Consider the following 14563-nt stretch of genomic DNA (forward strand, 5'->3'; position numbering starts at 1 on the left):
GCTTTTTTGGCTAGACGAAAAGTTAACTGATCGGTGTGTAGGCGACTCCAATGCGCTACTAGCTTAAAATAACCCAAGGTCGCCACAAGGTTTTGCGACCTTCATCTTTTGAAGGCGCCATTGGCTTAAAGCTTAAGTGATATTGCAGTGTACACCGTGATTTTGATAGGTAGGTGTTGAATTGCTTACTACGTTAGACGCTATAAAACATGTTGTGATGCTTCCAAAACCGCGTCACAAAGGCCCAACAAATACTTAAAGGTAGCTTTACTGCACTATTTATGCAAATGGGTCTTCGGTCATTTAGGTGTTCTACACACTTAAGAAACGTTTTAAATTGTAAGGTAATGTAAGAAAATATTTTGCAGATAATAGCACTGTTTATTACTTTCGCTTTAACTTCTAATTATTCGTCATGTCTATTCAAAAAATCCATGCAAGGCAAATCTATGACAGCAGAGGAAATCCTACAGTTGAAGTTGACCTTGTTACTGAAAAGGGATTGTTTCGTGCAGCTGTACCAAGTGGTGCTTCAACTGGGATCTATGAAGCTTTGGAGCTCCGAGATAAAGACCCAAAAGCCTTCTTAGGAAAAGGTTCGTTACTGATCAAGTAGCTATAATATAGGACTTCCATTATTTGAAAAACTCACTAGCGCACTATTTTTTCAGCTACCTATAGGCACTACTGGAAAGTATGGCAGATCTTGCGGGTGCACGGCCGAAAAAATCCGTGTGACCGGGTGCAACAAAGGCCAAAAAAGTGCACCTCGGGTGCACTTCATGATTTTAGGATGCATTCTGTATTGCATACATTACACTGTAAATGTATTCCGCACAAGCGTTTTACATATTTCGGGTGCAGTTTAGATTTTTTTTCGGGGTGCACTTTTAAAAGGTTGAAAAAACCTCGCGGGTGCACTTGCCATACTTTCCACAGTGGCCTATAGGTGGTTCAGTGCTGGTCAAGAGTCCTACCACATTTTTCTTCGGGGATTTATATTGCTAACATTATTTGGGTTACGGTGCGAGTAAGCATTTGGGTTGGTCAAGTGTTGTTATTAAATTTATTGTTCCATATTGATTTCTTCCTTGCAATTTCATTTTTGACAACTCGTTTCATTACTTAATGTGGTAGGATTCTAGACCGGCGCCCAAATTTCTTTTAATTTTTGCTTCTTATACTTGCAACAGAATAAATAAATTTCATTCTCATTTAACTTAGTGAAAGCAAAAAGCTATTATCAATAAAGTAATAGAATAAATTAATTTTATTCTCATTTAACTTCTAGTGAAAACAAAAAGCTACTATTAATACAATTTAAACTTTGTTTCAATCTTATATTTAAAAATTATAGAAAAATAATCAAAACTATCTTATTCCTAAATCAAAGACCAGAATATGACATAATACATGAATTAAACTGGTTACAAATGCATGCCTAATAGTTGGTAATAAATTACTGGTGTCTATTTATATATACATATGCATTATTCAAAGCTGTGTACATAAAGGTGTATCCAAGGCACTTGCAAATGTCAATGACAAGATAGCCCCAGCTTTAGTTGGAAAATCATTGGATCTTAAAGACCAGGCAGCTATTGACAAAATTATGTTGGATCTCGATAACACCGAAAACAAATGTAAGTTTATCAATTTATTACTTTTTTTAAAATTCACATTCAACTTTGGATACTTCTAGTGTCGAACATTGGTGTAAGATTCGTACTGTGCCATCTAAAATGTCTTAAACACTTGCGTAGACCAGTATTCCGACATGCTGTCTTTGTATTTTACAGCTGCACTTGGAGCCAATGCAATTTTAGGAGTTTCCTTGGCAGTTGCGAAGGCTGCATCTGCTGAGAAAGGTGTTCCTTTGTATCGGCACTTGGCAGATTTGGCTGGAAACAAGTCTGTTGTTCTTCCTGTACCTGTATGTACCCCTTATTAATGTGTTTACACAATACAACTGAAGTCCATTTTTGTAAAAAAATGAGCACTAGTTTTATTGGAAAACGTTTTGTCGACCATAATAGTAGAATATTTTTGTTTCTTTTAAATTATACAGTAGGTTTATCAAAATTTCTAAACATTTATTTCAGAATTTAACAGGAACTTTATGCTTTTTTATAGATCATTAACACTGCAGCTTTATTTTGCAGTCCTTCAATGTTATAAATGGAGGAAGTCATGCTGGCAATAAGTTGGCCATGCAGGAGTTCATGATATTTCCATCAGGAGCTGCCACATTCAAAGAAGCAATGAAGATGGGAGCAGAAACTTACCAACATTTGAAGACTGTCATTAAGAAGAAGTATGGACAGGATGCAACTAATGTAGGAGATGAAGGTGGATTCGCACCTAATATTATGAGCAACAAGGAAGCTTTGGAACTTATCAAGGTTAATAGTTACCACTTAATGCTCGTGTAGTGCTGTTAAATTAATTCAATCAGGGCCACAGAGTCTGACTTGTGACTGAAAGACTACCAGAGTCCGACAAGCGCATGTGCAGTACCAAATTTCGGATCTGATAAAGCAGATAAATGTAAATTGTAGAGATGAAACAGCATGTGGTAGAATAATATGCCAACCCTGTATTATAGGGGACACCCCTATAAGTGGAGTGCTGAATATCGATCTTATCTTAGTTACGTGAACCATTAAAATACAGGTTGTAGAATAGAAGCAGGACTAAATACTAAATCAAATTGCTTTCTTTACATTGGTATTGAAAAATGAACTTAAAATGTGTTCACATATTGACTAAACTGACAAAATGCCACAGTGCTTTGAAGCTTTTGTATCATCACGAAATGCCTATTGTTTTTGTAATGATTTTGCCTGTTATAACCGCTTCGATTTGTTTTAATATGACAACTGCTGGCTTTTTTTAATTTGTGGAGAATTACAATTTCCACCATTCTCAAATGTTTTCATTGTATTATTATTGTGTTTAGGAAGCGATTGCAACAGCAGGTTACACTGGTAAAATCAATATATGCATGGATACTGCTGCATCAGAGTTTTGGAACACAGAGTTATCCAAATATGACCTTGACTTCAAGAGTCCAAAAGGTGACACCAATGATGCAAATAGATATGTAAGTAAGCTTTGAATTTTCTGATTTTTTAAATGTATACTTTTAATGAAAATTTTGTTCTCAATATGTCATTTTCTAAAAAAGGGGAGTGTCACAAACAGAACAAATTATTAATCTTGCATAACGCATTACTTTTCACTTTATAGAAATCACCTGCACAACTTGGAGATGTGTACCGAAGTTTTATAAATGAATATCCAATTGTTTCAATTGAAGATCCATTTGACCAAGATGACTGGGAAGGTTACACTGCCTTTACTGCATCTGTGGATGCCCAGGTTGTTGGGTAAGTTGCTTCAGTCTATTTAAGTAATTTGTAGTAGCTGATTTAATGATTTTACATTAATATATATATATATTTTTTACAGGGATGATTTATTAGTAACAAACCCAAAGCGCATCCAAACTGCTTTAGATAAAAAAGCTTGCAATGCATTGCTCCTAAAAGTCAATCAAATTGGTTCGCTGACCGAAGCTATTGATGCGTGAGTAATAGTTGCTCTAACTGTGTGTTGTCTAAACCAATTAGATGCATTAAAATTTTTTAATGTGTTTTTTTTTTCAGTAAAACTGTATGAACTTCTTAATATTACTTCTAGAAAATGTTGTTTTTCTTTTCTAGCTGTAAACTGGCACAGTCCAATGGTTGGGGAGTAATGGTGTCTCATCGATCTGGTGAAACAGAAGACAGCTTTATTGCTGATCTTGTAGTTGGACTTTGCACTGGTCAAATCAAGACTGGAGCACCTTGCAGATCTGAACGTCTTTCCAAATATAATCAACTGCTTCGGTAAACACACATAACAGTAATAATTTTTATTGCATTAAATATGTAAATTGAACACATTCTTTTTGGTTAAGCATTGAAGAGGAGCTTGGAGCAGATGCAAAGTTTGCCGGAGCAAACTGGAGAAAGAAGTGTGTAGAGTAAAACAAAAATATAAGTAAAGTGTACACAATAGCTACTGTTTTTTTATAATTTTTTGTTTGCATGACATCTGTGCGTTCATTACAAAAGTTCATCTTGCAGCAGTTCTTTAAATAAAACTGTATAGAATATATTCAATATGAGTGTGGTCCGGCAATTTTTTTCTATCAGCCCTGGCTGATGATGAACTTTTAAATTCCCTTTCGTAAGCCAAAAACTGCTACCATGACTCCCAGTTCAGTTAATGCGGGAAGAGCACTGAAAAACACAACAATACAATTAACCTGTTACTTTAGAGATAAACAAATTGTTAATGTTACCTGCAGAATCCGAATATATACCAATACAAATTGCAAGCCCAACTATCGAACAGAAAAAAAGAAAGTGATATGCTTGCACCTGCATGAGCTCCAATTGCTATAACAATGCTAAAGAAAATGTTCAGTAGGAAACTTTTATGCGTATGATTAATTAATAATTATTATTGAAACGCTGGTTTATACTTGACGAGATGTAGATGCCAGTAAATCAAAATTTCAAAGGATACATAAAAGAGATTGTGATGCGTTGAACATTGATACACCAGATAAGAAACCAAGCAACTCCAGCAAAAACATTACGAGTGTCAAAGAAAGTGCAACAATAAATGTTGTCCTTGCAGTGTTGAAATCAATTGCAGGACTAGATGACAATGAACAAGTGGTCACACTGGAATCCTTAAAAAAAAAATTTAATTTAACAATTCTTCTACAGCAATACTTTTTAAATATTATGAGCTTGTAAAGCATTTACCAGTGAGAGAAATATTGTAATCACCATGATTAAGTGTGACATCATCACAAGAAATCTAGCTGGAATAATACTTAGGGTTGCCCTCATTTTGGAAATGTATTAAAATATCCTGCAAAATAATAGTGTGAAATTTTATTGCCTAAATTTAGTATTACACATATTTTCATGACACTGTCAGGAGGTAAACATCAAAGCAAACACACACAAACCTCATACAACGAGTTCCAAAGAATTTTACAAGAGGCAATCAAAACCTTTTGGAAAATATAACTTGATTATGTAATGACACAGTAGAGTCTTGGCTGTTAAAACATTTTGAACCAATTATCTAAACTACTAACTTAGTTTTGCAAGCTGTTTACTGTCTGTAGATACACGGACCAGTTGTACTGTTAAAACAAAAGGAAGGCGTTAATAACTTCTTCAAAAACATTGAAAATTATTTTAATTGAAATTAGTGGAATAGCTAATCACTGGCATCCCAAATTATTTGTTTGCTCATTTTCATTAAGTGCCAAAGCTTTGAAATAGCTGCAGCAGTAATGCAGTTGGTTAGTTTGTATTGTTGATTCAAACAGTCTTGAGTAGTGTTATCAATCTATTTTCGTCCTGGCTAACCTTTACCAATCTTATTTATCTACAATGAAGTGACACTCTTTACTTGAAATTTTTTTTAGCCAACAAAATCACAACTAAAACAAAAATTGATTTTATAAAAAACTGTAAATCTTCACTGATAACAGCGTATAATTAAAAATATGAAATTTCACCAAAAAATATTAAGTAACAGTTTATTGTCAGTCTGCATTATGTGGCAAGTGCACACCCGAGATTTTTAATGAACTTTGTGTGCACACATGATTTAGTACACCTATGTTGCATACTTTAATTTCGAAAAAAAAACATGACTGCCCCCCTGCAAAACCAAGATCTCGGCGTGAACTACCATGAAATGCAGTCTTTGCTTGTTGGATTAGTATAGTTATAAACTTTCTGAAAAAACTGGGGTGTTTCTAAAATAATGAGTATTCTTCTAAAACTATAGGCTGTGTTATTTATAGTGCGGATAATACGTCCATTATTATTGTCCTATCTTATTTTCAAACCACAAAAACATACACCTAACATGGAAAACTTGGCCATAAATCATGTTGAAATACACAGTGACACACTGATCAAAAAACTTATTTTGTTTTAAATGAAGCTGTGGTTGACAAATATTGTCAAGAAAAATGGAAAAGAAGCACAGATTTTATTAAAAAGAAAAAGTAACCTATTTCAAGCAAAATAGTAAAAAGATTTAAATGACAAAATTGTTTGGAAGAACCATAAATTAGAATGTCTAAGTGCATACTAATAGAAAAAATCGCAAAAAAGACTTCAATTAGCGTCGCCTAGCAACAGTCACGCTAGAAAGCAAACTAAACTTTTCAGCAACATCATAAGGACTGCGCTAAAAACAGCTGTGAGCTAAGAAGTTAACGCATACGACTAACGCATGTAAAACGACAATGGCAACTAAAGTTGGACGACAAGTGGCAGGCTGCAATTATGTGGCAAATGACGAAATTTGGAAAAGTCATGTTCATATGGAATGGTCAGCATCTAAAAAATGGCCACAAAACTGGGGTTTCATGACTAAAACCTATAAGGAACTTTCACTTGAATTTGTACCTACCAAAAAAGAAGAAAAGCCAAAAGTTCAGTTGCCTGAACAGCTTCGCTTGCCACCCATTACACCAATTGAAAAATACATTAGAGTTGGAAAATCTCCTCCATATCCCAAAACTACAACTGGGTTGGTTGGTTGGAGATCAACAAGGTCTGACTGTCACCTTGAGATTTATGGAGCATACGCTAAAGGAAAGGGTGGACTTGTCAAACAATTGAAGTGGCCACAAGAAGGAATTATCTAAGACTATTTGTTAACATAAGTTGTTTATCGTACCCCACCTTCATTGTATTTGTCGAAAACAAAATTTATTGGGAGCAATATGTTTGTCTGTTAATTGTTTTCTTTTCTGACCAAAAGCCATTGTAGATAATGCAAATAACACCGCCTATATTGTACTTAGCTATGAGATTTATCATGACAAGTGTTATATTTTTATTGCAAATATTTGAGATTATATTACTCCATCCTTTTTTTGCGTAAAACTCTTAAATTTTAGCCATCTTAAAAACATGCCTTGCTTGTATGATCATCCTATCTTAAAAACTGTCATTGTATTATTGAAATGTAAATTGTATTTTTGGTATATCTGTTTTTTGTTGGACATCACCCACACACAAATTACTTTGCACTTTACAAGTATAATATTTGAATACTAAGTTTAAGCGAAATGCCTCCTGCGCAATCTGAATTGCCTGACTTATTTCAAGAAGGAATTGCTGCTGGTGTAAAAGAACTTTTTGAGAGTTATGAGGATGCATTACTTCCTGTTAGTCTTCAATTACAAAAATATAAGAAGCGAGACTTATACACAAGCCATTTTCACCGCACATCATGCAAAGTGTTTGGTCCAAGAAAACATGTGCGTAAGGTGCATATTGTTGACAGTGACCCATTTGACTTGCCTGCAGAAGAGAACAGTGTTCAAAAGTGTTCTCAGTTTAAGCTGCCAAAATACTATGCTACAACACCACCACCACAAAAAGAATACATACAATCAAAATCACCAACATGTTTAACTGTCGCAGATAATCGATTAGAGTCACACAAACTGTGGGTAGAAGACAGAAGAAAGTTACGAAATGACTTAAACAGCTTTGGTTTAAACGTTGCTTGGCTGAAGCAAAAAACAGACAAAAACTCATTAGAAAAAAGAGTTTTGAAAAGGTTACAAATGGAAAACGGACAAACCATGGTGAGAATTACATTGAAGAAAACATTTAAAATTTACCTTTATGCAATGTATATCTGATTTAGAGAAACAAAAACAAGGTACCTCCTTCCAAAAATCGATCTCAACTAAAACACACTTTGCCATTTGATGTAAATGTTGCAATTGAAAAAATGTGCAGATTTTTAAAGCAAAATAACCTTCTCTTGAAAGATATATTTCCTGGTTTGGAAACAAGTTTAAAAATATCTAAGGCTGAGTGCAAGGAGGGCTTACATTTGGTAAGATCAACGGTAGTTGTAAAACACTTGTATTAATAATTCTGATATCTCACATAATTCTCATTTATTGATTTAAATTTTGATACAGCTACAGAAAATGAGTACCCTACTTGTGGAAGATGTTGAAACAATTGTTGATTTTTTCTTTAATCAAAGTTCTTTGGTCTTTGGTAATGTAGCATCTGATATACTTTCAAAGAGGCAAGAATAGAAAACTTTTGTAATATTGAACCTAAAAGTTTGTTGTCTTAATGTATTACATTTTTATACTAATCTGGGAATTTAAGGTATTTTTATTTTATTTTAATACCTTTTTAATAATAAATTATGTATTATTCAGATCTCAACCCAAGTTAAATGATTGCATAACAATAAAGGTATGTTATAATATTATATGAAAATCATTTTAGTCAAATAGGGTAAAAAAAAACTATTTTACCTAACGTATCTGCCTAAATTTTGTTTTTAGCAACAGTTTAGTTTTTCATTCCAATTGAGCTGATGGGTCTACCTTTCCAATCACAAAGATTTTTAATTTTAATATAAAATAAAAAAAATATTTTACAAAATCTGTTGTATTTTTACCCTGATAAAAAACAAGTGTACATTAGGACCATTAATAATAATTTATAGAAGCAGGTTTGACTTTAATTGAAGTAATTTGCCCAAAGATACTTTATCAAAACTACACACAAACATTTTTTGTGATTACATTATGGTATCCGGAATATGAAGCAGTTCAAAAAGTTTTCAGCAACTAATTTCTCCCTGGTTAATTAAAACTATGCCTTTTCACAGTTAGTACTGGTAAGTAGTGGTATGTTTAGTCCCTAGAAGAATTAAATTACCTCAGCAATATGAGTTTTGGGATTTGTGGGCCAGTCCCACAGCAACCTGGAATTATCTGCTTTCTCTTCTTTTTATGAAGAAAATTCTTAATTAGCCTTTATTTCATTCCCGTCACAAAAAATCTTAAAAACTTTCCCCTATGTTATTGGATACATCTAAAATATTTGTCCAAGTCTACTGTGATCTGCACTTGTTTAGGTTCTGGTACACTTGTTAAATTTTCTAAAATATTTTTTCTTCCAAGGTAAATTTATAGATGGTTATTGGTTAACATCTTGAGGTAACTAATTTCTTAAAATAAGACCAAGTTTTGATCAATGTACCTGAAAAGAATAATTCTAGAAGTTTTAATTTGCTTATTTGAGCATAGCAATAAATTCATGTGGTATTGAATTGGATCGTGGTACATTTTGTTTAAAATATAGCGGGTCTCGGTATCGCAATAAAATGTCAATCCCTATTCGTGACCAAATAATTTCTTTAAAAGTTTCACTTTCTTCTGGCACTAATGATTCCTGATATTTCATTACTTTTTGTGCATAGCTTTGAATTTCCTGAATAAGACTAACAAGTACATGCCTGTTAGTTGACTACCTTTGTGTTTTTTAGCTCATGGTCTGCAAAAAGTCCTCAATATATAGCTTTGGTATGTGTACATAAATTTGCTAGGCATATTTAGTTCACTCTATAAACCTTAAGAATTAAAAATAAAATTAAGGGGTAAAAATAATACATTGGGGTAATAAAAACATTGTTTTTTGACCCCATTCCTATAGAATCGATTGGGGTAAAAAAATATATATATGAAAACACAAAACAGCTAGCAAAATATAGTATTTTTGGTTTAATAGATCAATGTTATGACACAACACAGAATAAAGGTACTTGATGGCTTATTGGTTAGGTTAATAATGTAATTTTTAACTGAAAAAGAAATTAATAAAAAATAGTTTATGTGTGATGACATTGTGTGTTTATTTTTTGCATACCTAAAACAACTCACTGGTTGTTTAAGAAAATTGTTGAGTAAATGGTTACTTAATAGCCAGCATATTGGAATATAACGAAAAAGAATTTTGAACAGATAGCAAGACCTAGGATATTATGAAAAATTAATTTAATTTTGGTGTAATAATAACATTCCCTGTTAATAATTTATTTTAGTTTAATTTTTAACCTGCTTTGTTTAAATCAATAATATTATTTTTAATAAAAACATGTGGATTGAAAAAGGTAAAACTTGCTATTATATTTCAGGAGCCAGAACGAATAGAAAAAAGTACAAGTCCAACAAAGGCTACAACTATTGACAGAAAAGCATTAAGGTTAGTGTTGTTTTTAGCTTGTTGCATACTTTAACCTGTCAATATATTACAATTATCCTTTTAGAATCAAAGAGTACCAAACTGCTATGCAACTTTGTAAAGAAAATGGGATCATTCTTGATGAAAATATATTCAAAAAGGGCTTTGTTGATTCCAGATGATATAATAATGAAAAGCAACTTTCAGGCTCAAACCATACGAAAACCTGGAGAATGTTTATCCAAAGACTTCTGGAAACAAAGACATAGATCTGAAATACGTAAAAAGGTAGTAACATTAAAAAAAGATTCCAAATACTTGTTTGTAAAATGTAAATATTTAAAAAGAACTTTTAATTTAATGTTATTTCAGGATACTGATTAAATGTGTTACATTGTTTAGAGGTTGCTGTACAAAATGCAGAAGCATTCATCGGATGAAAAAATTACTTCTTTATATATGGCATCCTTCAGCACAGTTTTTACAAATGGCAGCATAAGTACAGCACAGCTTAATTCTGACACAATAAAGGAAGAAAGATTATTACCAACAACCACTCATTCTTATAAAAGTAGCCATGACACACTTGATATTTTGTCACTGCCAAGTGAAGATGGTGCAAGCCAGTTTAGTGCTTCCTTATCAAGTAGTTCATCAGATGCAGAATCAGAAGGCGAACAGATGTTGGTACAATGTTCAGCTGCAGCCCACCCGAACAAACTACCAGAGGTTTTTAGGTTATTGTGTGCTGAAATATAAAGGGTTTTATCATGAAACTCTTCAGTTTTTTAATATATCAGTCTGGGAACACACAATAATTTGTATCAAGCAACAATATCAACCAGGGAATTATCTATATAATATCATAGCAATAAGCCAAGAAGACTAATAAACCTGGAATGACCTAAATGTTGGAATTAGACCTAAACCCACGAGATAAGATAGAAATCACTAAAAAAAAACGTTTTGCTATCAACCATTTGGGTAACATGTATTGCTGATTGGGCGTCAGATCCTTTTTATGTTTATGGGTGGGTAATGTGTGAGCTTAGAAGTTGGGTTAAAGATAAGGTTATTGGAAGAGTTAGTGATGAAGTTAGAGTTAGGTTACAGGTTGTTGAAACATTATTCTTACTTTTTTAAGCTTGTTCTGAAATGTTTAGGTCTTTTTTAGGTATTACAAAAGTCTGACTTCGTTGTTAGTCTAATTTAGGGTTATGGCAAATTGCGCTGATAGTGTCATTCTAATTTTGACCGTTTGCTTATCGCAGTCCTTTAGTTTGTGATTTCCTATTGTATTTTGCTTTTTTACATTAACATTATTTAACATTGTACACACTTTTTCCCCAGAAACACAAGACACCATCATCTGACAGTACTGACAGTAGCACTGGCGGAAAAAGGACACCAAGTGAAGGGAATTTATTTAAATTTCCAAGGCTTAGAGATGTAGCACCAGAACGGTACACTTCATTCGAAATTAAAAACATTTCATTTAATATTAAAAATATCTGCAGCAGTAACTTCATTAACATATATACTTGTTTATGTGCTATGCAGGTGTCAGATGAACCTTACAACTGGGCGAGCAACCATAAGCAGAAAAATTGATTGTTGGTTAACATACGAAGATTATGAAAAGTTAACATGGTATGTTAAGTGTAATTATGAGTTATGACTAACACAACTGGATTGTTTTTCAAAGTTCTTCTGTTGAATAAAAATTCATAATTTCCAGACACATTTAGGAGTTTTATCACACAAATGTATTGCATAAAATCAGGTATGATGAAATTTGCTACAAAGTCTCCTGGCATTTTTGGTGTGATGTATTTATCACTTTCGTCGTATGTATTTGCTAGTAAAGATACAAAATAATAAAGGAGTCATTGTCCCTGTTATTAGTATATTATTACATTAAAAATAAATTTTCCTAAGCACCATATTTTAGGTAAGTAAGAATAATATTGATCTCTTAGTGCTTAAGTGCTAAGGGATTTTTTTGTTTTCCATCATAAAAAATTGACAAATATGTTAACATTTTTTTATATATGGGCACCTGATATTACCCATATGTAATTCCCTGCTAATTTCAGTATGAAAAATCAGACTTTGACTGATTTAACATTTTAAAAGGCCCTTTTTACCAGAATTTGAATCAACAAAGGCAAAGGCATAATAAACAAACAGAATAATATATAGAGTTGTGACTTAATTAAGGAACATGGTGAAGGTCTCTTTAAGTGTATTTGATCATAGCCACTAACAAGGTGATCACTGCTAAATCTTGAGGCCCTAGGGGCAGTGGTTACCAACCTTCCATGGCTTGTAGCACCCATTTAAGTGGTTTACCGTAATTGTCACTATAAATGGTCAACTTAAAATATTTATATTAGGAAAATATTGCTCTAATCCTCCGCAAATAGTTGTATCAAGAGGCTTACCAATAGAGCAAAAATCGGATTTGTAAAGATTTAAATACCCAACGGCACCCTTGAGAATTAAAAATGACACCCATCTTCGAAACCACTGCCTTTTTTTTTTAAACTACAGATAGAGGCATGTACAAAAAGTTTAAATTATAAATTAGATTTCAGTTGGCCTAATGGTAGATTTCATGAATTTAGTCAAACTCGTAATTGTTGTTTGAAATTTATTGTGCAATTTAAAAACATTCTACTTTATTTTCTACTTTCAGTGCAGAACCTGTTTTGCGTCGTGAAAGGTCATTTCCAAATGCATTTTGGCCTGGCCATATGCTGGACAAATTAAGGTTATGTATGCCTTCATGTGAAGACCACAACCCACAATGTCGTCATTCTCAAAATAACAACTCATTATTCCAATATGTTGATCAAAGGCCACACAATAGCCAACGCTCGAACAAAGGCTACGACAATAATCTACGAACGTGGCCCAATGATGGAAAGTATATAAAGTATGGAAGTGTTGATCAGGATAAGGTGTATCATATTTAGTATTGTTTTAAACTGCCACTGTGAAGTTTAAATGAATATCAAGTACAGCCAATTTCTTTATTTTGTTCCAATTCATCAGTCATTCAGTGTTTAAAAAAATTGCTAAAATATCTCGCAACTCAGAACATTGGTGCTAATAGAACATATCACGGTTTGAGCTGGGAAATACTACTGAGTAAAGTGGTAGATTTATTTAAACAGCACCTTAAAATAATATAAAACTGTATATTGTTGTGTATCATGCCTTTTCCCAACTGGTATGCATTGTGCTCTTCTCACTCGATTTTCTTGCAATTAATTATTTTGGTTATATTTACTTCAAGAAAATGAATGTCAGAGCCAAAAATGTCGAGTGAATCGACATCATGTTAATAAAGACGTTTGTTTTTGTACGCACGACGCACGTGTTACCATCAGTTATTGGTACATATACTAGCCCCAATTTGATCAAGCCTGAATCCGTTTTAGCATTTCAGGATTACAATAAAAAACAACTTGTGCACCATGGTGCAGTAAATGTGTACCAGGTTGCAGTAAAATGTCTGTATATAGCAGGGGCGGGCAACATACGGCCCCGCGGAGGTATCAAGCTACATCATTTAGTGTAGTGACCCGTGTGTGTGGTTTCCTCAATGTCGAAGTTCTGGATCCTGTAAAGTTATGGCCATGGCCCCCCCCCCCCCCCAAACTAAAAAATATGTACATTTTTTTTACTTAATAGGCAGCTTATTTTCGCGGTTCCCTAGGTAGTAAGGCCTATTTTCGCCAAAATAAGACACATTTTTAAGCTTTGTAGTGGTGTACGAGCTTATGGCGCCATATAATGAATATTTCAAAAAAATGCTAAAATTTGTTTCGCACAAAGCGGCGTTTTTCAGATTTGCAGAGACGGCTTAATGACCGTACGCTGACCTCGACTATATAATAACTAACTTATATCCAAGTACAATTAAAAGCTTTTTTGTTGTTAATGCAAATCTGTATCAGAACCAGCCTGCCAATATACTTCATCCGGCCCGCCGCCTCTTTGACAAATTAGACACGAGTCCATTTTAAATACTTTTTGACTATTTTAAGTGTGCAAATGCAAAAAATTTTCGCGCTTCGCGCTAATGATCTTTATACATCCAGTGTGTTTACGTTTTGATGCTCTTTTTGAACTAGATCAGCGCTTCTTTACTGTTGTGCCGTGGAAAGCTGCCAAGTGCGTCGCGGACAAACGAAAAACATATTCAAACATAATCGACAAATATTTTTTAACCATTTGTTTTTAAATGTAACAAGAACAAGAAATTCAAAAGAAATACCGGTATACCGAAAAAATCGCGCTCGCCAGGTGTGCCCCAAATGGTTAACAAACACTAAAATAGATTAACTATCAAACTTTTTTAATAGTAGTAGGGGGATGGCGACGTGTGGACTCGAATTTTAAACCAAGTATACGCTTTTTTAGCGAATTTGCGCCAAGACTTTACTGTCTCCTTA

General features: G+C 33.4%; 2 protein-coding genes and 1 pseudogene across 3 annotated transcripts; 2 read left to right on the plus strand and 1 right to left on the minus strand.

The window, feature by feature from the left end:
* Nucleotides 1–372: 372 nt before the first annotated feature.
* Nucleotides 373–4169, plus strand: LOC146148714 (alpha-enolase-like). Its single transcript, XM_083388379.1, has 9 exons — nucleotides 373–596; nucleotides 1515–1643; nucleotides 1800–1933; nucleotides 2163–2402; nucleotides 2960–3103; nucleotides 3250–3389; nucleotides 3472–3588; nucleotides 3726–3893; nucleotides 3965–4169. The coding sequence occupies exons 1-9, from the start codon at nucleotides 416–418 to the stop codon at nucleotides 4032–4034; spliced, it is 1323 nt and encodes a 440-aa protein (XP_083244505.1). The 5' UTR covers nucleotides 373–415; the 3' UTR covers nucleotides 4035–4169.
* Nucleotides 3911–5241, minus strand: LOC146148715 (transmembrane protein 107-like). The gene is made up of 5 exons (XM_083388380.1): nucleotides 5033–5241; nucleotides 4824–4932; nucleotides 4579–4747; nucleotides 4352–4448; nucleotides 3911–4289 (listed from the first exon to the last, which is right to left on the minus strand). The coding sequence occupies exons 2-5, from the start codon at nucleotides 4908–4910 to the stop codon at nucleotides 4223–4225; spliced, it is 420 nt and encodes a 139-aa protein (XP_083244506.1). The 5' UTR covers nucleotides 4911–4932; nucleotides 5033–5241; the 3' UTR covers nucleotides 3911–4222.
* A 1500-nt stretch (nucleotides 5242–6741) lies between these two features.
* Nucleotides 6742–13522, plus strand: LOC146148716 (uncharacterized; annotated as a pseudogene). The gene is made up of 9 exons (XR_014494793.1): nucleotides 6742–7690; nucleotides 7753–7947; nucleotides 8036–8148; nucleotides 8288–8324; nucleotides 10054–10121; nucleotides 10186–10388; nucleotides 11451–11563; nucleotides 11661–11750; nucleotides 12799–13522. The product of XR_014494793.1 is annotated as an uncharacterized LOC146148716 (transcript).
* Nucleotides 13523–14563: the final 1041 nt, after the last annotated feature.

This window comes from Ascidiella aspersa, chromosome 4 (assembly GCF_963924565.1).
Source record: "Ascidiella aspersa chromosome 4, kaAscAspe10.2, whole genome shotgun sequence".
NCBI classification, from domain to species: domain Eukaryota; kingdom Metazoa; phylum Chordata; class Ascidiacea; order Phlebobranchia; family Ascidiidae; genus Ascidiella; species Ascidiella aspersa.

Bases quoted from the DNA above. Each gene is read 5' to 3' on its own strand.
- LOC146148714 (XM_083388379.1), top strand. From the start codon at position 416: ATGTCTATTCAAAAAATCCATGCAAGGCAAATCTATGACAGCAGAGGA. The intron at 1,934-2,162 runs GTATGTACCCCT...TTTATTTTGCAG, and splicing joins CTGTTGTTCTTCCTGTACCT to TCCTTCAATGTTATAAATGG. The intron at 3,390-3,471 runs GTAAGTTGCTTC...TATTTTTTACAG, and splicing joins GTGGATGCCCAGGTTGTTGG to GGATGATTTATTAGTAACAA.
- LOC146148715 (XM_083388380.1), bottom strand. From the start codon at position 4,910: ATGAGGGCAACCCTAAGTATTATTCCAGCTAGATTTCTTGTGATGATG. The intron at 4,748-4,823 runs GTAAATGCTTTA...TTTTTTTTTAAG, and splicing joins TTACAATATTTCTCTCACTG to GATTCCAGTGTGACCACTTG. The intron at 4,290-4,351 runs GTAACATTAACA...TGTGTTTTTCAG, and splicing joins TATATATTCGGATTCTGCAG to TGCTCTTCCCGCATTAACTG.